The following is a 25,342-nucleotide window of genomic DNA, read 5'->3' as shown; positions in this document are numbered from 1 at the left end:
GAACAAACAGGAATCATTTTCAAATGGTACACGAGCAGCTTGCAAATAAGTGATGACTGCTAAAAATATGTTAGGCATTTGGGGAAATAAATTTTTGTTAAAAGTACTCTAAATATTTCCCTTGAAAATGTACTTCATGTAAAAATTTACATAGGGAACGTTCACAAATCGGTCGCTCAAACCATGTGATAAAATGATGGTGCATTTGATATAGTGGCATATAAATTAACCTCTTCTGTTTGGCTGTACTCGAATGGTTTGGCATTATTTCTGTAGCTCACAGCAGCACAAATGATGGCATCTGTCTCTCTCACTTTCCGTCTCCTTAATTTTTCATCTATCCAAGGCCAACAGAGCCTCCAGCTGCTTGAAAACTGGAAGCATTTTCTGGCTCTTCCTTTCCGTCACCACACTCCCACCAATTTTGGCCGAATGGCCCTGCCCTTTCTGTCACCATCTGTGAGAAGTCTTTGTATTTGGCTGCCTTTCTGTCGTTTTCTGTTCAAACACTAAACATTCATTTGTTCCTGAAGATGTTTAGAAACACTGGGCCTGGTTATCCCCAACTCTGCGGTTTAACACACCCTCAGACTCTTCCTGAAGCACTTCCCAGGGCTCCTCCATTTTTCTCTCTTCAAATGGACTCCTTCCTCCTCGATTGTGTAAGAATCAGAATTGTCTACCTGCCACATAACACACGGGAGGTTCCAGACTGGCTGAGTGTGATGTTACTGACTAACAGGGAGGCTCTTTGGGAAAACAGTCTGTATAATGTTCTCCGCCAGCCATTGTGCTCAGAACTGGGGAAAATGATCCGGTTGGAGAGAGATAAGGCTTTCCTTGCTGGGTGGGTTGTCCAGGATGTGATTCAAAGATCCATGTATCTTAGGGAAAAACTGATCAAATAAAGGGAGCTACAGCTGTTTCTGCCGTTTAATGTTACAGTTTGTTCTGATGAAATAGCTTGAGTTCAAAGAAAAATAGAGCTCCTCCGGCATTCCCAGCTGGTGCCTTGCTGCCCCCCTCTGGAGAAATTGGGAACTGAAGCTTTTGATCCCTTCCTGTCCAGTTCTATCTCCGTTATAGGTCTGCGTTGGCTTGGCTCCCTTACTCAAAGGCGCTTTGCTACAGTGTGAATAAGTATCAGGTCATAAACTACAAGCAGTTTACTCAGTGAGTTTACATCGACTCTGAGGAACGCAGGGATCTCTCTTTCCTGGCAGGAGGATGAACTCCTTAGTTTTGTGAACCATCTGTCCTGGTTCCATTCTCCTTCTCCCAAGAATCCAAGCTAAAGCCATCTTTCCTGGCACCCTTGGACTAATAAGAAATCCTTCCTGACTTGACATCCTGCCTTTGAAATCTTACCTTTAAAAGGGAGAGTTTATAGACTCTGGATCTCTAAGCTCTCTGGCTCTGATTCCATAAAAATATCTTTACCAGTGAGAAATGTCTGTTTAACACAAGGAAGCCTATAGGTATTGAATGAAATTTCCCTTTTAATGAACAAGATTTCTGGAAGTAAAATGGATGCACTTGGTGGAGGGATGAATTTCAAAAAAATTTTTTCAAAATATGAAATATGCCACTAGGAGTCACTGTTGACATACAGTTTCATTCCAGTGTACCTTCAGTATGTATATTTCCCCTTGAGGGAAACATTTTTAAATCAAAAGATATAAGAAAAATTAGGGGGTACAGTGTTTTGTATGTCAATACAAGTTCTGAAAAGAATATTAAAGGGGCATCCATCTTACACAGTAGTAGGACGAATAAAGGTATCTATTACCTATGAATGAAAGTATTAAATATTGAACATGATTTGAGAGTGAAAAATGGTAGATAGCAATTGGTAAAAAAAAAAAAAAAAAAAAGTGACTTTCAGGGGCTTCCCTGGTGGTGCAGTGATTGAGAGTCCGCCTGCCGATGCAGGGGACGCGGGTTCATGCCCCGGTCCGGGAAGATCCCACATGCTGCTGAGCGGCTGGGCCCGTGAGCCATGGCCACTGAGCCTGCGCGTCCGGAGCCTGTGCTCCGCAACGGGAGAGACCACAACAGTGAGAGGCCTGCGTACCGCCAAAAAAAAAAAAAAAAAAAAAAAAAAAGTGACTTTCACTCTTTTTTTATTTCACCTCAGCCATATGCAACCTCTGAGAGTTGTGCTGCTTTGAAAAGAAATTCTGGAAATTTCTTTTCCCTTTAAATACTGCTGCCTTCTCCTTTAAAACTCTAGCATGCTTGTGTCTTTTTAAATAGAAACTGAGTTTATACAAGACTTAACAAATTATAGAACAGAAATAAGATTCAAATACATCCAAGATAAGTCTCATTGCTCCTTTTATTTTAATAGCTGAAGAGATTAGAATTTCCAAGCAGCTATACCAATCCATGAATGTTTAGAAAGAAGAATGAACTCGTTCCTAATACACTGAGTAGCCATGTTTATTCTAATGCTCTTACATCTTCAGGCTTGAGCTTTCAGAGTAGATACTACCAGGTAAAAATATAGTTCTCAATCTAGGAACCCCAGATAGAGTTTGGAGAATCTCTTTTTCTTTATTATATATTTTTTAAAGCTACCAAAGTAACACAAGACCATTGCTCCCCAGCCTTACTGACGGGAGGTATTTAGGTGGATCCAGCCTAGAAAAAGATGGAGAGAGCCTGGGTACAATCCCTTCTCAGCCTCCCCATTGGTCTGAATGCTTCTTAGTGGTAGAAATGGGTCAGAAAAGAGAGGGAACAGCTCTAGAACTCTGAGCTTTGAATATTTACTGATCAGGTCTCATAGGACTGATTTTCTAAGAAAAAACTTAAAGGAATAGCAAAGTTCCCATAGCTGGTGTCCCATAGCAGTGTTTTTCAATCTGTGGGTCAAAACTCATTAATGGGTCATAAAATCAATTTGAGGGGTCTTAACCAGCATAGTATTTTATTAATGAAATAGGACAGAAAGGAGTGGAATAAAAAATACCAGAATGGATCACATTTTATTTCAATGGTTGTACATGTACTTTACTGGGTCATTATATCAATATAAATTGTGTTTCTTATGAAGGGTCATCTTCAGAAGAGCTTGGAAGTCACTTTCTTATAGCACTTTGTCTGTCCCCGTCTGGTTGCTGAGCCACTTATGACAGCTCATGTCTCATCCTCCTTACTAGCCTGCAAACTTCTTGAAGTGGGACTAATGTCCAAATTACTTTTCCTTGGCCACAGTGATTTCCTTAATACCGTGTACACGGTGGGTGCTTAGTAAACCTGTTTAATATTCGCTTCTTATTTATTTTGCTTTCAAGTTATAAATATATACTTTTCAAAATTGTCAAGTACTATTTGTAATTGTTTTGTTCAGCTAATATCAATCTTTACATATAGGCTGGGGTTCGTACAAGCATTGCCTTTTTACCATCTTTTCCTTATTTTTGGAACTGTGGCCCAAACATAGAGGAACTGAGGCCCAAACATAGACTTCCAAACACAGAGGAAGTCACTGAAAATGGGTTCCGCTGAGGCTATTATGCAGATCTGAACTTCTGTTTTTCAAAGAGCTCTCTCAGCTGCTGCTCCGAAGTGGCTTCTTTCTGCTGCATAAGCTCGGCTGTTCCTTTGGTCACTCCCCAGGCATCCGGCTTTGACATAGAAGGGTTGTACGGCCTGCCTGAGGCTATCCGAAGATTCTCCCAGTATTCCTTCCTGGCCCTGGGGGAACAAAACACACAGCAGGAGACTTCTCCCTGAGCTTCCGTCTCTAGGTTGCAGAGCTAAGACACCTCTGTAGAGCTGTCTTTGGGCTCTTGAGGGTGTGTCCATTGAAACACATTTATCTTTTTTTTTCAGAATCTGTAGGTCTAAAGTTACTTTGAATTTCTTCTTTTTACATACACATAGGTTCAAAAGCTAAGAGTTTAGAATAGGGACATTTTCTATCCAAATTACCCTACCTCTCCATCCTCACTTTCTGGCACTCTACTTCCTGAGCCAGCTGAGCCCACATTTGCTGTTCTCCCCAAAGCCAGTGTTGCTTCTGCACCTCTCACCCTGAGGATCCCGCCCCAGCCTCCTTTCTATTTCCCTTGTCTCCTAGTTCAGGCCTCGCCATGTTTGGTATCTTCCAGCAGAGATTTCCTCACAGGTTTCCCTGTCTCGAGGCTACTAAAACTTGCAAATCTAACTTTGTCTCGGACCACTTGAGACCCGCCAGGCTCCTCATTGCCCTGGGATGAGGTCATCTCAACCTCGTGAGCATGAACAGAGGCCACCTCCTGTTCCTGACCTGTGTCTTTACCAAATTCTGAATCCAATATTGTCAAACTTCTAGTTTCTCAGCACCTTGTTCTCTTGCCACTCTCAGTGCTTCCCTCTAGGCTGTTCTCCCGTCTGGCAACCTAATTCGTCCTTCAAAGTTCAGCTCTGGTGTTAGCTCTATAAGAAATTCTTCACCAACCTTCCCACCTTTCCCCCTGTGGGCCATTAGTACAGACTCCACAGCACCTGTGCACATCTTCATCCTTAACTTACCATACCAGTTTGAACTTAGCTGTTTATTTCTCTGCCTACTAGACTGTTACCTCCTTGGGGACAGGCCTGTGCCTTGTCCAGCGTGCTCCTTCAGCAACCACAACGGTGTCTGACATAGTTGTGCTCAACTAATGTTCACTAAACAGAGGGAAACTGCTCCCTCTGCTTGGGGTGCATCCTCCACCCCCTTCTTTATCCCGTGGAAGCCTACTCAGCTCTTCAAAATCCAGCCCCAAAGTCCCTTCTTCTAAATTATCTATTAGGTAGAGATAGTTATTCTCTTCTCTTCATTATTACTTTTTTATCCATGCCTCTACTCAGGCTGTTAACTACCGTATAATACATCAGCTTTCTTCTCCATTTTCCCCAGTAGACCGTGAGATTCTCTTAGCCAGGGACCACAGCCTTTCACTTCTATATTCCTAGTGCCCTGCACATAGCCTGATGTGAACTCTGTTTGTTTATTGTTTCTCTTCCCCACTGGAATGTAAACTTTGTGGGTAAAGACATTTTTTATCTCATTCACCACTGTCTTCCCAGCTCTAAGGTTCGTGCTTGGCACAGAACAGGCAATAAATATTTGCTGTACTTAAATCCTAACAACTGATTCACTGTTAGTGTCCACCACATGGATGGTGCTTTCCTAGAGTGTGAAATCACATTTCGTTGCAACTTACACTATTTATATTCTATATTCTTAAAGCTTTCCCCAAAAATCACTCCATAAAGCTACGTTATAAACATCTCTATGAGAGAATTTAAAGAGGATAACTGATTCTTTACCATTACACAGCAAATAGGCTGCACTTTTTGTAATGACCTCATTTGGACATATTCATAATCTAAATGAGTTTGGTTTGGCAAATACAGTTTAAGGTTCTTACCTTGCTCTAATCCAGGGTTTGGTGTGCATGTCCAAACCACTTCCCCAGCTGCCATGTTTTTCTGAAGCTGGTGGCAAAAATCCCCTTTCCGGGGCCAGCTCCTCTGCAATCGCCCTGATGTGGTAGGGCTCAAATCCACAGCACCCGCCTATGTACCTGACCCCAAGGTTGTAGGCCTCTCTGGCGTATTTTTGAATATCCCATCTGGTTGCAACTCTGGGCTCCAGTCCTGTAATAAATGACACTCTGCTTAAATTTTTAAAAAATATTCAAAACAAACAGCTATAATAAATGTGTAATTTTCAATAAATGAGTTAGATAAGTTGTCAATATTTAGTTCCTAACTCTTAAAAGCTATTAGCTATTTTGCATTGACGTATCCAATTTTAAATACTGTGACAGCCGGACTTCAAGATGATTCCCAATGATCTCTGCCCTCTGATGTTCTCACCCTTGTGTGGACCCTCCTGTATTATATCAGGTTGGTCTGTGAGACCAATAGAATATGGCAGAAGGGATGGTTTGTGACTTCTGAGGCTAGGTCCTAAGAGACATTATGTTTTCTGCCTTGTTCTCTCCTGGAACGTTCAGCCCAGCTGCCGTGTTGTGAGAACACTCAGATACCACAGTGGAAAGGCCCATGAGCCAAGGAGCTGAGGCCTCCAGTCAACAGACAGAAAAAAACTGTCCCTGACTCCCAACAGCCAACTGAGAGAGCCTGCAAGTAGATCCCCCAGCTCCCATCAGGCCTTCAGATGACTATAACCCTTGCTAGAGTCTGGACTGCAACGTATTAAGAGACTCTGAGCTAAGCTGCTCCCAAATTCATGACCCACAGCAACCTGAGATATAATAAATATTTGTTGTTTAAAGCCACTAAATTTTGTAATAATTTGTTCTACAGCAATAAATACCACAAATGCTTTGCCGTTCTTCTTCCGTGGTTCTTCTAGACTGATTATTTTCCAGGGTCCCTCTAGAATATGGGGTAAGGACCTTAGAATGAAATAGGAGGCTGGCCAGGCTCTGGCCCTGCTCACCCGTGACTTGATTCTCCAGGTAGACTCACCCCCACTTCCCACACATGCTTTATCCCTCTTCCCAGACTGCAAGTATTCCCTCCACTTCATCTGCTTGGTCTCTTCATTCAAATCTGTTACACAGTAAGCCAATGATGGTAACTTCCCTCTGCCCCCCAAACTCAGATATTGCTAGAATGTCTGAGCAACATTCAGAATAGGAGAAAAGTATCTCGGCGATAACCTGGTCTAAACTACTTATTTTTTTCTGATGAGAAAATTAAGATCTGGGAGAACTAAGAAATTTTGCTAAGGTTCTGCAACTTAGCAACAGAGCTGGAACCAGAAATGGCATCTTTGCTGATCCTACCCAGGAGGGTGTCCTTTTTGCCAACTTCAGGTATGACGAATTGGTTGTCTACCTAGGTGTTGACTCACCTGTGATTTTACATTTAAGTTCAGAGGTCTTTTTTGCTTGCCCGTCCTGTCTTTTCCTAATGTCTAATTTAAAAGTTGTTGGGTTGCAAGGAGAGAAGCTGGGGGCAAGATATGAGGAGATATGCAGCCATTACTTTACATGATAAAGCTCTATGGCTAGAGATTTCTTTAGAATTTGTCAAACATAAAGACCCTGAGATGATTTATAAAACGTCTGTCTTACCGAAGGGGAATTCTGGCAGGTCGATAAATCCCTGTTTGCCGCAGTCGGGAGTGTGGAAGGCTAAGGGCTGACTCATCAGGTGGGCTTTCAGTCCCGCGGCCTCCAAGCCTTCTTTCATGAGCTTCACTGTTTGTAAGCTAGTTGTGAAGTCAAAATGGCAGTTCACGCCAACGATGGAAGCTCCTGCAAGTGGGAAGAACATTTGAGCTTTAGGGATTCACCAGGTACCAGTGGGCCCAACTCTCCTCTCACTCGGGGAGCTTTTATTTGGAATGGTGAATTGGAAATAAGGCACTGGGTCCCTGCAAACTTATCCTACCCTTGGGCAAGAATGATTAGTAACAGGCAGCAAGCGCTTTCTGCAAACAGTGCTTTGAAGAGTCAGATATAATTGAAGTGTCGTTTATGCACACTTGGCTGTCCATCATTTTTTGAAAAATATAATCATTATTAGAGGTTTTTTTAACTACAAATTTTAGTAGTCATTTAAAAAAATCATTATTGGAGTGTTCTTTAACTTCAAATTTTAGTAGCCATTTTTTCAATCTTTGACATTATATTTGCAAAGCATGATACTTTTTCACGACTCCCAGCTGCCCCATGGCACCTGTGGTTACGACTCATCTGAGGAATAAATCAGTGTTTCCTTTTATCAGGCCAATTTAATAATATTATTAAGTTTCTTGGGCATAACAGCAGGGTGTAATTTAGGAAACGGTTTTTCTGAAACTTTCAAACAAGTGAAATCATATAATATGTGTCCTTTCCTGACTGGCTTATTTCACTTAGTACAATGTTTTCAAGGTTCATCCTTGTTGAAGCATGTGTCAGAATTTCATTCCTTTTTATGGTTGAATTATATTCCATTGCATGTACGTACCACATTTTGCTTGTCCATTCATTAGTTGGACACTTGGGTTGTCCTCCAAAAAGGACTTTTTTGATGAACACATGGCCTAGGATTTTGTAGCTGGGATATAGAGATGCCAAGAACAAGGAAAGGAAAGATTCACTCTGGCCGCAATGAGAGCAGCACCAACATCCAGATTCCAGGAGCAGCAGAGCTGACGCTACGCGCTGTGACCCCCAGTGTTCAGTGGCAGGCAGCTTAGCGGTCCTCACTGGCCTGGGCCTGCAGTTCACTCTTCATTTTTGTTCCAGTCTGGCCTCACTCCCCGTCATTCCTCTGAATCAGGTTTTGTTAAGGGCACCGATGACCTCAATCTTGCCAAATCTAGTAGTCGTTTCTCTCTTCTCATCTTACTCAACGTCTCGGCCGCATTCAACCTTGTGGCACTCTCTCCTTCATCAATACTCCCCTTCTCTTGGCTTCTGAGAACTTCCCCCACTCTCTGAGTGTAGCCCCTACCTCCCTGGCTGCTTTTTTTTTGAGTGTTACGTGCTGACCCCTCCTCAAGGCTAAACCTTTGAGTCCTGCAGTGTCCCAGGATCCCACTGAGCCATCTTCTCTTCTGCATCTACACTTCCTTTTCAGCCCCAGGCTCTCAATACCATCTATATCCAGACCTCTCCCAAGCTTCTCTCTCTAACCCTGACCTTTCCACTGGGTTCCAGACTGGTATATTCAACAGCTTACTGAACAGGGTCACTTGGATCTTGACTACCTTTTTCTCTTTCTTTCTTTCCCTTTCTTTTCCTCCCTCCCTCCCTCCCTTCCTCCCTTCCTTCCTTCCTTCTTTCCGTCCTTCCTGGTGTTCTGGAGCCACAGTTTCTCTTTCCTTGCTAGATATCATTACATTAATGAAGTAATCATATTTTGGCTATTTATTGGATGTCTATTAGGTATAAAGGTCCTTGTAAGGGGTTTTAGAGAAATATAAATGAAGGACACCAAAGATTTTTTAATTTAGCACAGGGCTTCCCAAGGTTTGCTCTATGAAAACAAGGTTTTATGATCAATTAAACTGGGCAGTCGTTATTTACTGTAGTCCCTTCTTGGAGACTGCCAGTATACACGAACACGTCAAGGCCTTTGAGAAGTTCTGCAGCCAAGAGGCTGCTTAACTTGGCTTAACACAGCATTTTCTATCTGTGTGTAACTCCAGAACCCTATTAACAGTCTCACAGATTAGAAAATGTCATCTGAGGATACTCTAAATGTGCGACACAGCTGCTGAGAGGAGGAAGTGATTATTTGGGGTAGGGATGACTATGTAAGGGCACATGGAAGTTGAACTAACATTGGAAGATGGACTAGATTTGTGAGATGGATACTGACTAAGGACCTATCATGTGCTGGGTGCTGTGCTGGGCACACGGTACTCAGTGCTGAGCCAAGCAGACGTAGTCTCTGCCCTCTGGGATTTTACAATCAAGTGAGAGAGCCACACATTCAAGACATAAACTAATGAGGTAACTGGGGAGTTCTGTGAAGGATATAAACAGGGTACAGTGAGGTCAAGCACTGTGGCCACTCACTCTGAACAGACTGGCAGGGGAAAGAGTAGATGCAGGCGAAGAATCCCTGCCAAGTAACAGTTGGGATGATGAGGGCCTCCTCTGATCTTTTTGAAACATATTAATTTGGTTTCTCCCCCCAGTTTTTTTTTTTTTTTTTTTTTTTTTGCTGTACGCGGGCCTCTCACTGCTGTGGCCTCTCCCGTTGCGGAGCACAGGCTCCGGACACACAGGCTCCGCGGCCATGGCTCGCGGGCCCAGCCGCTCCGCGGCATGTGGGATCTTCCGGGATAGGGGCACGAACCCGTGTCCCCTGCATCGGCAGGCGGACTCTCAACCACTGCGCCACCAGGGAAGCCCTCCCCCCAGTTTTAATATGTATAATAAAAAATTAGGATTCTACAATGTCATTCCTAAACCTAAATAATTATTATTAGTGACAAGTATGAAGTGACTTTCATGAAATATTAAGAGTTGGATAAAGATGAGAAATTAGGGCTTCCCTGGTGGTACAGTGGTTGAGATGCAGGGGACACGGGTTCGTGCCCCAGTCCGGGAAGATCCCACATGCCACGGAGCAGCTGGGCCCGTGAGCCATGGCCGCTGAGCCTGCCCGTCCAGAGCCTGTGCTCCGCAACGGGAGAGGCCACAACAGTGAGAGGCCTGCGTACCGCCAAAGAAAGAAAAAAAAAAAGATAAGAAATTAAACAATTAGCCAATCAAAATCTCTGTTCCACAGAGTGAGTCAGACTCTTCCACGGACACTGTGTTATTTCTCAGGTTGAAAATGAGGCAGCTTTGAAAACAGTCTGTGAATTTTCCCTAATTGAAATGAGACCCAATATTAGGAATGGAAATTATATAAAAAGATAAATTAGGTGCTCAGTGTCTCGTATCAAAGGATTTTTAAATTTATTATACCAATTACAAAAAGTAAAGCATACCAGTAATTTATGAGAATGGAAAAACTTTGGCAAAGAGGGCAACTGACTTAAAACTTATTAATGTCTAAAGACCTCAACTTTAGATAATTTAAAATAAAACATAATTTTTCCTAATGTTCCTTTCGATTTACTAAAATTCTTCTCATTTCCAGGTGTTAAACCTTCAGCGTAGGTCTAATTGCCCATTTCAAAAGGCTGGTATATGTGTGTACGTATTTTTTTAACATTTTTTTCTCTTTGGGACTCAATAATGATATTATAGATATTCCTAAGAAAGTAAATTAATGGTTTTCCTGTAACAAAAGTAGTATATAGTGATTCATAGATGGACCTGCATTTGTATGTCATTTAAAAGACACACTAGGGGCTTCCCTGGTGATGCAGTGGTTGAGGATCTGCCTGCCAATGCAAGGGACAAGGGTTCGAGCCCTGGTCCGGGAAGATCCCACATGCCGCGGAGCAACTAGGCCCGTGGGCCGCAACTACTGAGCCTGTGCGTCTGGAGCCTGTGCTCCACAACAAGAGAGGCCGCAATAGTGAGAGACCCGCGCACTGCAATGAAGAGTGGCCCCTGCTCGCCGCAACTAGAGAAAGCCCTTGCACAGAAACGAAGACCCAACACAGCCAAAAGTAAATATAAAAATAAATAAATAAAATTTTTAAAAAAGACACACTAATTGCAAACTGGTCAGAACGCATCATCACCTGCTTTAACCAGGCGCACTGCACACTCGCCAGGGGCCACGCCGTGCAAATCTCCCTCTGGGCCGATGCACATGGTTGCTGCCACTGGTTTCCCAGATGCTTTCAAGGCTTCAACTGCCCATACAGCCTCTTCAACATGTTCAAAATACTGAAATAAGTTGAAGTCAAGATACTTTTAATCTTGTTTCTTCCCAAATAATTTGAAAACTTATCCTACTGTGTATTAACTTAATTATCCTCAGATGGGTGTTTTTCAGACTCTGAGTTGTGACCCATTAACATTTTTAAAACAGAATAGAATGGTGATTTCAGCGACTTACAGTCCACAGGTTTGAAGAACACTATGTTACATTAACTGAATCACATTTAGTTGAAGCCCTACATTGGAAAAACATTTCAAAACTAAATATTACAGCTACTAGTCATGACTGGTACCTAACCCCACATGGTCCTCATGAGAGTAAAAGGCAGAGAAAATGTCCTAAGTGTACTCGTCTCATCTTAGATCGTATATGTTTACCTCTGCGATCAAAAAGTCCACGTTCTTCTTCATGAAGACCTCTAACTGTTGCTGGAAGACTTTTTTGACTTCAGTTTCCCTCTTGCAGCTAAGGTACGAAGGTGTCTGGCTTACGCCTCCTGCCACCAAGGCGTCTCCCTCATCAGCCACTTGCCGGGCAATATCACAAGCAGCTTCATTGACTTTCTGCCCCTAAGATGGATGAATTTATGATACATCTACATTTTCATGTGAAATTGAAGCAAAATTGTTATTCAAATGTCCAAATCTCAGTTGTATGTTACAATAGTGATGTTACTCCAGAAAACGACCGTGATGGAGTAGTTCAATGCTTTATGGAGTTGAGCAATTTGCAGTAACAACACTGCCAATAACAGTGATTAAAAAAAAATCTAATGATAGTATTTAGGATATTACATTATACCAAAGATCTGTGAGAGGGTAAAAGTCTTTACATAAAAGGATCTGGTATCTTCCAGTGCTTAAGCTGCACTTAGAAGAATACCTAGCAAATAGTGGTGATGATGATAATGGTTTGCTTTTATGATTAATAAGAATAAAATTCAATTTAAATTACTACAGAATTCATAACTTTTTGTCATTATATATTTTCTCAACAGATACATGTATCACAAGTAAGGTCTTTTCTAATTATTTAGACAACATAAATTGATGCTTGTCCTCAAAAAACCCCAGTACTATAGATCAAACAGACTCATGTAATTTTAGACTTCCTTTTTCATTTTAGAGATGAAGAAATTGTTGATTTGATGGGATAAGTAAATGGTTTGCCCAACATCACACAGTTGATTGTAGCTGAGCCTGGAAGATTCTAGGTTCACTGACTCCTGGCACATATGACCTTTCTCCTGTACTGTGTCACATTAAAAAATTGTAAAGATGTAAGAGTTTCGGACTTCCCTGGTGGTCAGTGGTTAAGAATCTGCCTGCCAATGCAGGGGACACGGGTTCGAGCCCTGGTCCGGGAAGATCCCACATGCCGTGGAGCAACTAAGCCCACGACCGACAACTACTGAGCCTGCGTGTCACAACTACTGAAGTCCGCACGCCTAGAGCCCGCGCTCCTCAACAAAGAGAAGCCACCGCAATGAGAAGCCCGCGCACTGCAACAAAGAGTAGCCCAGGCTCGCTGCCACTAGAGAAAGCCTGCGGACAGCAACGAAAACCCAACACGGCCAAAAATTAAATAAATAAATAAATAAATAAAATTTATTTTTTAAAAAGATGTAAGAGTTTGTAAGGATACTCATTCAGCAACTTAATCAAGAGACTGAGAGAATCATTAATAGTTAAATACTTCTTTGATCTGCTTCATTAAATGCCTTTCTGTTAATTTGAGGGATGCTAGCTAAAACCTAAGAATATTATTTATACATATCTTGTTTCTGTATTGTTTAAAACAAAACAGAACTCTAAAGAGGCTCAACACTTTTCTCTATGAGAGCTCTGGTAATGACACGTGTGTCTACTGTGTCCTTCTAAGAGTGCCACGTATGGTGTTACTCACGGATATTTTCTCTGCAACATAGTTTCCCCTGTTCTCCAGCTTGTCTTCACTGGCGTAGAAGGTGAAGGTCTGCATGACATTTGATCCAGCTCTGAGGAATTCTCGATGAAGCTGGCGAACTGGGAGATTGAATGAGGGAAATGTATTCATTGTTAACAGTTTATTAGTCTGTGATGCTTTCAAAAGGCTCTCAGATAAACAACTATGAAAGTATCTATTTAAATTCCTGGTTGCCTGGCATTTGCTCATCCTGGGGGCAAAAGAGAGGTGGATCTGGAGTCTCTTGCCAGGAGGAAGAGATTATCTCTGCCATGGATGTGGGGTGAAGGGAAGAGGGAGGTCCCACAGAGGAGGAATCATCTCAGTGCTTTTGCCAGGCAGAGAAGATGGGGAAGGGCATTCCCTATAGAGGGGACAGCCCAAGCAAAGATAAGGAGGCAAGAAAAGTCTTGGCATTTGGGGGAGTGACAAGCAGTCTGAGTGGCCGGAGTTGAGGATATGCTGGAGAAGTGGTGGGAGATGCACTTGGAAAGGTGGGCTGTCAGAGTGTAAAACAGCTTAGCACATCATCCCAAGGAGTCTAGGCGCCAGACCACAGGTATCAGTGTTTTTGTTTTTTTAATTTATTTTATTTATGTATTTTTGGCTGCATTGGGTCTTTGTTGCTGCACGCGCGGGCTTTCTCTAGTTGCGGCAATCGGGCAACTCTTCGCCGTGGTGCACAGGCTTCTCACTGCAGTGGCTTCTCTTGTTGCAGAGCACGGGCTCTAGGCGCGCAGGCTTCAGTAGTTGCAGCATGTGGGCTCAGTAGTTATGGCTCACAGGCTCTAGAGCCAGGCTCAGTAGTTGTGGTGCACGGGCTTAGTTGCTCCATGGCATGTGGGATCCTCCCGGATTAGGGATCAAACCCGTGTCCCCTGCATTGGCAGGTGGATTCTCAATCACTGCGTCACCAGGGAAGCCCAACTCAGTGTTTTTGAAAGATAATTCTGGTAGTAGAGTGGAATAAGTGTTGGGGAAATGTTCGCAATCTAGGTTCGTGGGTGAATACCATGTGGCGAAGCTTTCATTGGCTGGAGGAAATATGGTGGGAGGTTTCTTTTTTTTTTTTCCCATATAATCAAATGTATACAATTTAAAGAGTTATCCTTTGCTCTAAAATAGTGGTCCTAAACCTTGGTTGCCCATTAGGTATCCTGCAAGCTTTTCAAAAATTATAAATGTTAGTGTCAAATCCATATATATTCTAATTTAATTGGTTTGGGGTAAGGCACAAGCAATTTTTTAAAAAGTTTTCTGATTCTTATTTTCAGTTTTGTTGAGAATCACCATTCTAAGAGAGCAGGAGAATGTTTCTTTTATAAAATGATATTGAGACTTGGATGGTGTTTTGTTTTTGTCAGGAGAAATGACTGGACAGAGTAAGAAATCAACAGTCGTATATCGAACCCTAAAATTTATTTTGAAATTTCAGAGACCTATAAAATCTGCAGGTCTGGGAACAACTACATTAGACACTAGGAAATTATTAGGACACTGGTGTTCTTAGCCCTTCAGAGGCTAAGACTGGAGATTAGTCTGGCATCTTCGCAACCCAGATGCCTAGTAGAGTGCCAAGAACATAAGAAGCTCAGTTTTTGTTTATAAATGGACAAAAAGGTGAGGCCAAAAAAGCTTTTGAATTTCAGAGAATGGATTTCTAAGCTTGAAGCCAAATCTCTGCTTTTAAAATCATGGAACCTTTCGTTCTCAGTGGGAATTTAAAAGCATGCCTAAATTAGGGGGTTTCGAAGTTGTTTTAATTAGCAGCAGAATCAACTGAAAAACCTTATATACAGTCAATCAGATAAACACAGAGTGCTGAGGTTGGAGCAAGGGAGAAGGGACTACAGATTTGGTATCTGGGACAGAATGGTTTATGAATAAGAAGTCCACCCAGCTGGCCCTTTGATGGATTTCCAGAGACTGTAAAAAAAAAAAAAAGCAAACACCCTGGCATGGTGTGCAAATTGTTTACATGTATGTACATTGTATAGTGCTCAGAGGGTCTATAATCTTTTATCAGATTTTTTCAGAGGGCAGTGAATCAGAAAGGTGAAGACAACTTTTCACTCTTAATAGATTTGATTATTCCATCATGCTTCTTAAAAATGCCATGCTTCTCAAAGTGTGACCCTACTAGACTCGCCTGGGGACAATTAAAAATTCAGATTCCTCAAACCCCTCCAGACCCAGGGAAACTGAATTCATCGCCAGATTCAAAGCTGATTCCACTGAGTACAAGAACCACAACTTTTGGCATAAATTTTAGTAGGAGAGTTAGTCTGGTAATTTCTGAATATCCTTTCAATTTCTATTTTCTGTTTCCTCTCATCATAAAACTATGAGTCTTCATCCTCTAACCAACAACAGGGTATGACTAGTTCCCATGACAACGATACAACTTATGCTAATTAATTATATTCATTTTATGGCTTTACACTCTGCATTATACTAGTTTTATTTTAGCATCATAGAAACTAAATATTACCAACTTATGTGTGCGTGTGTATATATGTATAAAACATATGACCCAGACATATATGTACAGAATATAGATATTACCTTGTACACTTACTTGAGAAATGCAAGTCTTTGAAATTCCACAGCAAACTCTAAAAGGTCAAAAAAAATTTGCAGTATTTCTTCAGTGGGATAATAAATTTGCAGTAAAATCATTTGGCAGCAAAATGTCACCTGAACTAATGTGAGGATATTTATAATTGTATCCTATTTAGTGTGGGTAGTCATATATTTTGATGCAAAAAGAGTATTAATGTGTTTGTGGGGCGTAGGGGAGCACTTCAGACCCTAATAAGAGAGTTATGCAATATGTAGCATATGTAATATATTAACTTTCTAAAATTCCCACAAATTCTGGATTCTAAGACGCATTTGGCCCCAAAAGGGCTTGGATAAGGAATTGCAAACTTGTAGCATAACCTTCCCTTTCTTACTGCCTCCAGCACTAAAAAGTCAAGTCCAGGCACCAGTCCTACAAAAGTGTTTTGGGTGCCATCCAGTCTACAGGGAAACTTTTCAGGGTCTATATGAATTCTAGTTATTACCCAGTCAAAATTAGAAAAGCACCTGCAAAAACAAATTCATTTGCATAAAGTAGCATGACAATGACCACCGCTCTCATTTAGAGCATGAATATTTTAAACACATTTCACTGCCCCCCACCCCAGAAAAGGTTATAAATACATCCAAGGTCGTATGAAATGGTTCTTTGAAGATAAGTTATGAGCAGATTTGTCTTTTCTGATGCATCCTGTAGTCCACTGTGGTTGACAGAGTTTGAACTAGGCACTGGCAGAGTTGAATATAGGGGATATCAGTCTGTAGCAGAAAGGATTAAATCTAATGACTCAGTATCATGGAGTTTTCATTAATTCTTGAAAAGCAAGGAGCTCCCAGAAGAAAAAGTAGAGCAAGTGCTCAATACATTTAAATAAGCTCAAATTATTCAAGACACAAATGGCCAAGAGATCAAATGTACTGTTTCTGCATTAATAAAATCAAAGAAAATTGGTATCAGAGCAGTTTCTCTTGAGCTCCTCTAATGTGTGACTTTAAAAAAGTAAATGTGACTAACAAAATTGAAATTTGCAGTTTAAACAACAGTCTTATTTTGTTTCCATGGCAGAGTTTGGGCAAAGGTAGTTTATCGTTAATGTCAGTTTGGCCCAAGAAATATTTCATTCTGAGTTTAACCCAGCAAGCAGACCTTAAGAAACAAACCATAGATATATTAGAAATCCTCACTCTCAGGTCTTAATTATGCCATTGTGTTCGTTACATCCCTTCAACACAATGCTTCTGAAAGTGGGGTTTACCTTGCCATCATTTGGAGACAAGTATTATAAATATGCAGGTTCCTGGACCCATCACAAACCTAATGAAGCCAAATCTATAAGTGGGGCCTGGGAATTTATTATTTTTAACAAACTCCGCTGGTGAAACTAAAATTTGAGAACTCTTGTTGGTTTAGCTTCCAAAGCTTACTAATTGCATTTTTTTTTAAGGGTAGAACACAGTATTATTTCTACGTTTATTTGGAAATATAAAAGTTGCGTACATTTGCTAGGTTTCATAGTGTGACTATGGCTCTTTTACTTTGGATACTTTTTAGGGACAGTGTGATTTGAACACATTTCTGTACTTCTCTAGCAGTAATAGATTAATACAACCAAGAACATTACCAAGAGAGGAAGCAACTCACTCAAGTTAATAACAATAGCGAATAGTTGTAGTATTTAACATGAGCCAGGCACTCTTTTGAACACTGCACATATAATTTATTTAATCCTCATAACAACTTTATGAGGTAGATGTCAATATTATCTCGGTGTTCTTAGCTAAGTAATTTCCCCAAGGCCACACAGCCTAGTGGCTGTGTCAGGATCGGATCCAGTTTGTCTGGATCCAGAGTCTGTACTGGATCTCAAAGCTGTACTGTCTCTCAGTTTATGTTCTTGGTTAATTTCCATCCTTCATCACTGAGTTTATTGGAATATGCTCTTCTTTAACATAAAAAACATCTGTTTATTATCTTATACAATATTCACAAGAACTCTGGTTTCCTCTGAAAGATTTAAATTCTTTCAAAGTGTTGGTTACTGATGGCTCCTGGCTGAGACCCTTCCTAGGAAGTGCCCTAGGCCAAAGGGCACTCCTTTGCCAAGGATTAAGCCCTCTCCTGGAGGAGGGGAGGGCTGACAGCTTGTGTGGAGGGCTTGGTCTGTTAGTAGGGGGAAAACACAAAGACCTAGCCACCTTGCCTCAATTTGGGACAACTCTGAGGGGCCTGTGCAATTCCAGAGCTCCCTGAGAGATTGGCTGGGGTCTCTGTTACAACTCTTCACAGCTTAGTTCCAGTTCCTCCCTTTCCCCAGTCCTGCTTCCCTCACTCCCTTAGTTCACTCCGAAGAGTAGAACTCTTGAGCACAACTCTCTACTTCATAATGTGTTTTCTGAGTGGTCTGACCTGCAAGAGTTGAAGCCAGAACTAGTCATGGGAAAGAACTCTGAAGGCATCATCTGAGAGTCAGATCTCCTTCTGACTAGCTAGTAATGAGCACCCACACATCACATGTGATGGAGCTCCCAGCATGCTCTAGGGATACAACTATTAAAACTTCAACCTGTAGTGAATTAGGATGAGATACCCTTGGAGGGGAATGCACTAGCTGGTACACTATCTCAGATGTTTGAGAGGTTCAGGGGAAGTAGTAACTATAGGGACTCCAGAACTAGATGGCTATTGTTGGGTACCACCAAAGTACTGGAGAAAGACAGTGAAAGGCTACAGGTGAGTCATCACCGATTTCAGGCAATGTGTGAAAGTCTGAGGATCTTCTGGGTGGTATGTAAAGAGACTCAGTTCCTGTTGCTAGAGAACAGAAAAACTGAGGCTCTGGCCCAGGACTAAATTACATAGGGAGCAGAGTTCTCAACTGGGAAAGCATTTTATTGCCAAAAGTTAGGGTCTGGTTAGGAAGAAATGGGACCCTCAGATCTGGAATAAAGACATATGGGTGGATTAACCCATCAGCCTTGAAAACCTACATCCCTCAGAAGTCCATGGGCCTGCAAAAGTGGCCCATTCCTCCCTCTTAAAGATTAAATCTTCGCTATTACATAAGGATCATACAGAGGCCTTAAGAGACAGCATTTATCCCCTTCAGATTGCACCCTACCTCCCCTCCTATCCATAAAAGATTTGTGGTAAAAAAAGTAAAGTGAGAATAAGGTTTGTGGGTGCAGGTGCAGGTTAGGTAGGTAGTTGAACAGGGTGGCGCTAGTATACAATGAATTTGACTAGTTGGCAGATACATAATGGAAGAGGGCTTATCTGCAAGATGGTGATTGATGCTGTATCATGCAACTTACAGTGGGTTAAGGAGGGAAGGTGGACTTGTGGGGGAGAATGGCTAAAACACACTAAAATGGTAGAGCCAGAGTCATGATGAGATTGAAGAATAGGAGTACTAGAGAAAGTGAGCAGAAAAGATAGGAGGGGGTGGTCAGAGAATGTGGTATTTGTCCTTGAGATTTCAGAGGTGGACAGCTATTGGCGATGGTGAGGTCTAGGAGAGGGTTGCTAAGGTGGGAATGGAGGAAAAGTTTGCTGGAGATGAGGAGGAGGTCAAGGCACTAACAGGAAGAGTGCTGGATGGATCACATGTATGGATGTTGAAGTCAACTAGAGTGTTGAAGAAGGGAGGGGCAGAGAAAGGCAGTGAGCCAGGTTCTAGACTCATCTAGAGTGAGGATCAGCGAACAAGAAGTAGATATAGATGACAGCAACAGGCCATTGGTACTTACCCAACAGGCAAACCTGTACTTACGTACCTAGTACAGTGCCCAGCAGGCAATAATAAATATTTGGATACCATGGCATGAATGTATCTGTTTGATGGCATGCTTCTAGACTTGGGTCAACATAGTGGTCTTTTATGAGAGCTTAGAATATAGCTGTGCACCAACCTGCTTCTGGGTGTTCCACAGCAGCTTCTGGGGTCCAGGGCCCTGCCTTCACATAGCCCCTCTTCTCCAGTGCAAAGACAAAACCTCCATCTCCAATCATGACCTCTCCAGAGTTTAACCGTTCTAGGATGCCCTAAAATTACAGAAGAGGAGGAAGAAAAGTTGTTACTTGAATTTTTAAGACAATTTTCTACCTTTAGAACTTTTGCTATCATATTCTTGAGAAGTATGATTTCTTTAGAATTCTCTGAAAATATCTATTTTATACAGAAATTTGTGACTACAATGAGAATCACCAGAATGCTAATATATTGAAAGTTTGTGTGTCCATGTGTATGTGACAGGGATGGGGTCTTTCCAAACACATTAAAGAGTATTTGAAGAATATTGTGGGAGGACGTTATGTTTGAATAAATATCTTCAGGGGGATTAAATGAAAAGGTTTTGTTGTAAAGCCTCAAATAAATACCTAAGCACACCTTCTTAAAATGGTGATTGTTAGTCTTTCTTCTTACTCTATCAATAAACTAAAGAGAGGATTATATTTTATAAAGAAGTTGAAGTGGCATACAATGCTATTAAGGCATTTTGAGACTGAAAATTCAAAAGATGTTTGGTGAAGACAGAAGGAAGGAGATACTACCACAAAGATGGCCAAATCAATTAAAGACTTCTGTCTCTGGCATTAAAATTCAGTTTCCATAATAGCGGCTGCATTATGCTGTCCAGGAAGTTATGAGTATGCACAGCCCGCTCTCTACAAGTGAGAGAACAGGAAAGACACAGGTAAATAAAATATTTGTAAACTAATTTCTAATCCAACCTCCATACCTATTCCATTTACAGTACTATGCAATAATTACCCTGGTGTTAATAGAGAAATTTTGAACTTAATATTTTTAAAGGGCTTTGTGACTTAGAAAGTAATTTTCTAGTGTAACTTTTTTTTTTAATTTCAAAAACTCATAGCCTTTAAAAATAAAAGGTACCCTAATTCAAGTTAGGTCACTCTGATTTTACAAATGAAGAATTAAGGTCCAGAGTCTCTGAGTAATTTATACACGGTCTTCCAGGTGCACCCTACCTCCCCTCCTATCCATAAAAGATTTGTGGTAAAAAAAGTAAAGTGAGAATAAGGTTTGTGGGTGCAGGTGCAGGTTAGGTAGGTAGTTGAACAGGGTGGCGCTAGTATACAATGAATTTGACTAGTTGGCAGATACATAATGGAAGAGGGCTTATCTGCAAGATGGTGATTGATGCTGTATCATGCAACTTACAGTGGGTTAAGGAGGGAAGGTGGACTTGTGGGGGAGAATGGCTAAAACACACTAAAATGGTAGAGCCAGAGTCATGATGAGATTGAAGAATAGGAGTACTAGAGAAAGTGAGCAGAAATCAGGGCCTCCTGATTCTTTTATCCTTAAATGGTATCTAGATTTGATTTTAAATGGGGGTGGGGAGTGTGGGATAGCCCTGAAAAGGCCGTGTAAAGTAATAACTTGGAATGTACTTACCTGTTGTGTTCCATTTATTACTAATAATGGTTGACAAAACAAATGCTGATATAACAAGGGTTACAAATTCTGTGAGAGACATTCGTAGGCTTTTCTATCTTGGGTCCTCACCAACTTCTGCCTCTCTCCCACACCATTTTGACAACTGGTGCTCGGAGAAAAGAAACATCTGACATTTCTACCTTAAAGCAGTAAAATAGGAGGACTGTGCTATACACTCTTGAATAGCCCTTCCATATAGAAAAAATGTCAAGTGTACAAGTCCATGAGATAACAAATACAAAAATATAGAATTGATCACATGTAATTTTGAAGTCCAAATACCTGTCATGATTACAATGTGTCTAAACGTCACATTTTAGATTGACACATATACACTAATATGTATAAAACAGATAACTAATAAGAACCAGCTGTATAAAAAAATAAAATAAAATTCCAAAAAAAAGTCACATTTTAAAACTACAACTTTGATCGTTATGACCCAATTAACAGGAAAAATAGATATATTGCTAGTCGGTGCAGTTATATAAAAACATGAACAACAGGGGGCTTCCCTGGTGGCGCAGTGGTTGAGAGTCCGCCTGCCGATGCAGGGGACATGGGTTCGTGCCCCAGTCCGGGAAGATCCCACATGCCACGGAGCGACTAGGCCCGTGAGCCATGGCCGCTGACTAAGCGTCCGGAGCCTGTGCTCCTCAATGGGAGAGGCCATAACAGTGAGAGGCCCACGTACCGCAAAAAAAAAAACAAAAAACAAAAAACATGAACAACAGTCAAATAAATGAGATATGACTGGCTACTAATTTTCATTTGGGTGAAATAATTCATGATATTTTGTTCAGTCACCTAGCAACTCTCATTGGACTCTTGTGTGTGTTTTCAAACTTTAGTAGCACAACACTTAAATGCACAGCATAGCTAAGAATCTGATATTTGGTGGCAGTGGCTAGTGGTGATTCAGTTACCATGCTGTACATTAGTTTATTGAACAATTACATCAGGAAGAACACTCTCTTAGATTCTACTGCATTTTTAAATTACCTGAACTTCAGACTTTCTTGTTCCTAAGCTAAGTGGCTTTTTTTTTTAATGGAATGTGCTATGAGAAAATGCTCAAGATATTGTTTGTGAAAAAGTGTTGCAAAGCAGTATGTGTAATATCAGACTTTTTGTTTAAATAGTACATATTTGCCTAGACAATAAACTAGCAGAATATACATCAAAATGTAGTAGACACTGTTCTTAGTGTTTTTCCTAGTTGTTTACAATGAACATGTGTTAGTTTTGTAACATATGTTTTAATTTTAATCAGAAGTATAGAAGTATTATTGTCCATATTTTAACAGTGACATACGCATGGAAACAAGGTTACCAAAGAAACTTTTTTTTTTCTTCCCATCTTATGTCCATCTGTTGCTAAAATAATCCTTTAAAATGTTTCATTTTGTGAGTTTGAGTCTGGGGGAGTGGATTAGGATTTATGGCAACGTAAATCGGGCCAAACCAAAAAAAAAATTTTAATCTCTATGGGAATCATCCTTTCCAGCCTACATCAGCTATTCCTTTAGTAGATATATGGATTGGCAAAATTCTCCACCTAACTGAACAGGTGACAGCCTATAATCGATTGCCATCTCAGCATCTTAAATCCTGGGACTGCATGGCATTTAAAAAATTTAATTGAATTAATGTTTTTCCTTGTGTGGAGGTCTTTTTATTTTGAGGCGGGGTCATCCCTTTAGAAATTAGGTACAGCCCATTTCTAAAGGGATGGCTGGCAATGAATTTGGGAGGTGGACCTGCCCCCACAGTCCTTACAGCTGCAGTACAGTTGGCCTGGCCCTGTCTCCTTCGCTGCCATTCCCTGGGCCTCTGTCTGCCAGGCATGGAGTTGGGTGCTTTGACACCCAAGGGGCAGGCATATTCCCTACTCCCTCCGTCCTTCTCTTCCCACTCCTAACCATAGTCCTACTCTCAGTGCATCCATCCATCCATCCATCCATCCATCTATCCATCTCTGCCCCCCGTACCGCCCCCCCCCCAGTAACTAGACAAAGGCCCACATTCTGGACTGAAACACTCGTCCCCAGGGAAGGGCGGGCTTGTTACTGGGTTTTTATTTTTTAAACTTATTAACAGTCCTTCCTCAATATCTTACGGCCATTGTGCTTAATTTTTCTGAAACTGTCTTTTCCAGGCCCGCACGGTGCCCTGTTCTGTGATCGCTGAAACCAAACTGCGGGATGAAAACTTACATCATCCAAACAACGCCAGAGCCTTAGGGCTGCGGCGGGAACCCTGCAAGGTAGGGGCGCTGAGACCCTAGGCGCCTGTGAGGGCGCGGGCGGGAAACGGTGGGAGCCCGGGCGCGCGCCTCCCTGCCCTGCATGCGCGGGGCGTCAAGGGGCGAGCGCGGTGGCACGGGCACAGACCCCAGAGGAGCCCGGGGGATGCAGCAGGGCGACCCCGAGCCCCACCGCCGTGGCAGAGGGAAGTCGCACCTGTGGGTCTAGGAGCCGCATCTTGGGGGAGTGCTCTGGTCTTGGGGTGCGGGACTCAGAAGACATTGGGAGTCTCAGCGCTTTGGGGGCGCTCTGGAGTTGGGGGTCACATAGTTCTAGAGGGCGCTCTGGTCAGGGGGGCAGGAGTGGGGACTCAGGCGTCTTGGGGTCCTGCAGCAGAAGTCCTGGGGGGCCTTCTGGTCACAGTCAGGCTCTAAGGGCTCCTTTGCGCTCCCCGCGGCTGAGATGCGATGCGGGGCTGGTTTGTGGATCGAAACTCAGAGCTTTGGCCGGGATGGACAGCGCCCTTGGGTCCCCTGCAGACTCACCTTTTTGGCCTTTTTGCCCCCAACTGGTGTCATCTTCGTGGTGTTCCGGACGGACGGTACTTAACACGGATAAGGACCGGCGAGGCGAGCGTTTCCCCCTGCGAAGCCCGGAGCTGCACGGCGGCAGCAGCCGGGCTCTTTATACCCGCTGCTCCCGCGGGGTGGGTTTCCCCACCCCCGGTGCGATCCAACGCGGGCCTCGGGCGGGGAACACGCCCACCAGCCCTTGGTCCCGGCCTGTCGCTGCTTGGGAACCTGCGTGCGGAGGAGGTGATTGAGATTGTTCTGCCCAAATGGGTGAAACCATCCAGAAGTAAAATAATAATAATAATAATAATAATAATAATAATAATGCTGCCACTCGCTCAGTTTTCAGACCTACCTGTGCCCGGCCCTTCTTTTCCCCTCGCGGGTCCCCGACCCTGATTTCTCCCTTGCCTGGGATCGTGTATCATTACTTCCTTAAGTCGCTAGGCCAGACCCCTAAGAATTCCATCCAATGCCCAAATATTTGTCAAAGGCCGAGGATACAAGATTATTGAATGAGGAGGCTTGCAGTTCTTGGAAGAACTTCAGCCTAAAGTGTGACCTCCTGTGTGATATACACCCAGTGGATATGTATCCAAACAAAATATGACATTTACAGAAGGGTCCGATACTGACCCTGCATTAGTGTGTGTGTGTGTGTGTGTGTGTGTGTGTGTGTGTGTGTGTGTGTGTGTGTGTGTGTGTGTGTGTGTGTGTGTGTGTGTGTGTGTGTGTGTGTGTGTGTGTGTGTGTGTGTGTGTGTGTGTGTGTGTGTGTTCAAAGTGAACTTTGCCCTTATATCCAAACATGCCTTACAGTTTCTAATAATATCTTTGCAATATTTAACAAGGACAAACACTTAACGTTTATATATGACAGTGGAAATGTACTTTAGAGACTTCAAAATTCAGCGTGAAAACTGTGTATAAAAACGAATAGGCATTAGAGAAACTGGAGGAAAATAGAAATGTTAATAGTAGTTATCTGTTGATGGTAAAGTTAGGTCTTGCTTTTATTTTATTCATTATGCTTTACTGTATTTTCCAAACTTTCTTTACAGTGAGAACACATTGACTTTTTAAATTTTTTAAATTTAATATATTTATTTTTTATACAGCAGGTTCTTATTAGTTATCCATTTTATACATATTAGTGTATATATGTCAATCCCAGTCTCCCAATTCATCCCACCACCACCCCCAGGACACATTGACTTTAAAATAATGAAAACATTACT

General features: G+C 42.1%; 1 protein-coding gene across 1 annotated transcript; it reads right to left on the bottom strand.

Moving 5' to 3' along the window:
• Positions 1-2,329: 2,329 nt before the first annotated feature.
• BHMT (betaine--homocysteine S-methyltransferase) lies at positions 2,330-24,179 on the bottom strand. The gene is made up of 8 exons (XM_081230829.1): positions 24,079-24,179; positions 19,732-19,864; positions 13,201-13,319; positions 11,673-11,864; positions 11,153-11,300; positions 7,086-7,268; positions 5,406-5,634; positions 2,330-3,702 (listed from the first exon to the last, which is right to left on the bottom strand). The coding sequence occupies exons 1-8, from the start codon at positions 24,109-24,111 to the stop codon at positions 3,519-3,521; spliced, it is 1,221 nt and encodes a 406-aa protein (XP_081086955.1). The 5' UTR covers positions 24,112-24,179; the 3' UTR covers positions 2,330-3,518.
• Positions 24,180-25,342: the final 1,163 nt, after the last annotated feature.

Source organism: Mesoplodon bidens (assembly GCF_964165515.1).
Source record: "Mesoplodon bidens genome assembly, chromosome: 4".
NCBI classification, from domain to species: Eukaryota; Metazoa; Chordata; class Mammalia; order Artiodactyla; family Ziphiidae; genus Mesoplodon; species Mesoplodon bidens.
Note: the sequence above shows the minus strand (reverse complement) of the source record. Positions and strands in the feature narration are given on the sequence as shown.

Excerpts from the sequence above, each read along its gene's own strand:
- BHMT (XM_081230829.1), bottom strand. The coding sequence starts at position 24,111 with ATGACACCAGTTGGGGGCAAAAAGGCCAAAAAG. Across the intron at positions 19,865-24,078 it reads GGGGCAAAAAGGCCAAAAAG|GGCATCCTAGAACGGTTAAA; the intron begins GTGAGTCTGCAG and ends CTGTAATTTTAG. Across the intron at positions 3,703-5,405 it reads AAACCCTGGATTAGAGCAAG|GGCCAGGAAGGAATACTGGG; the intron begins GTAAGAACCTTA and ends TTGTTCCCCCAG.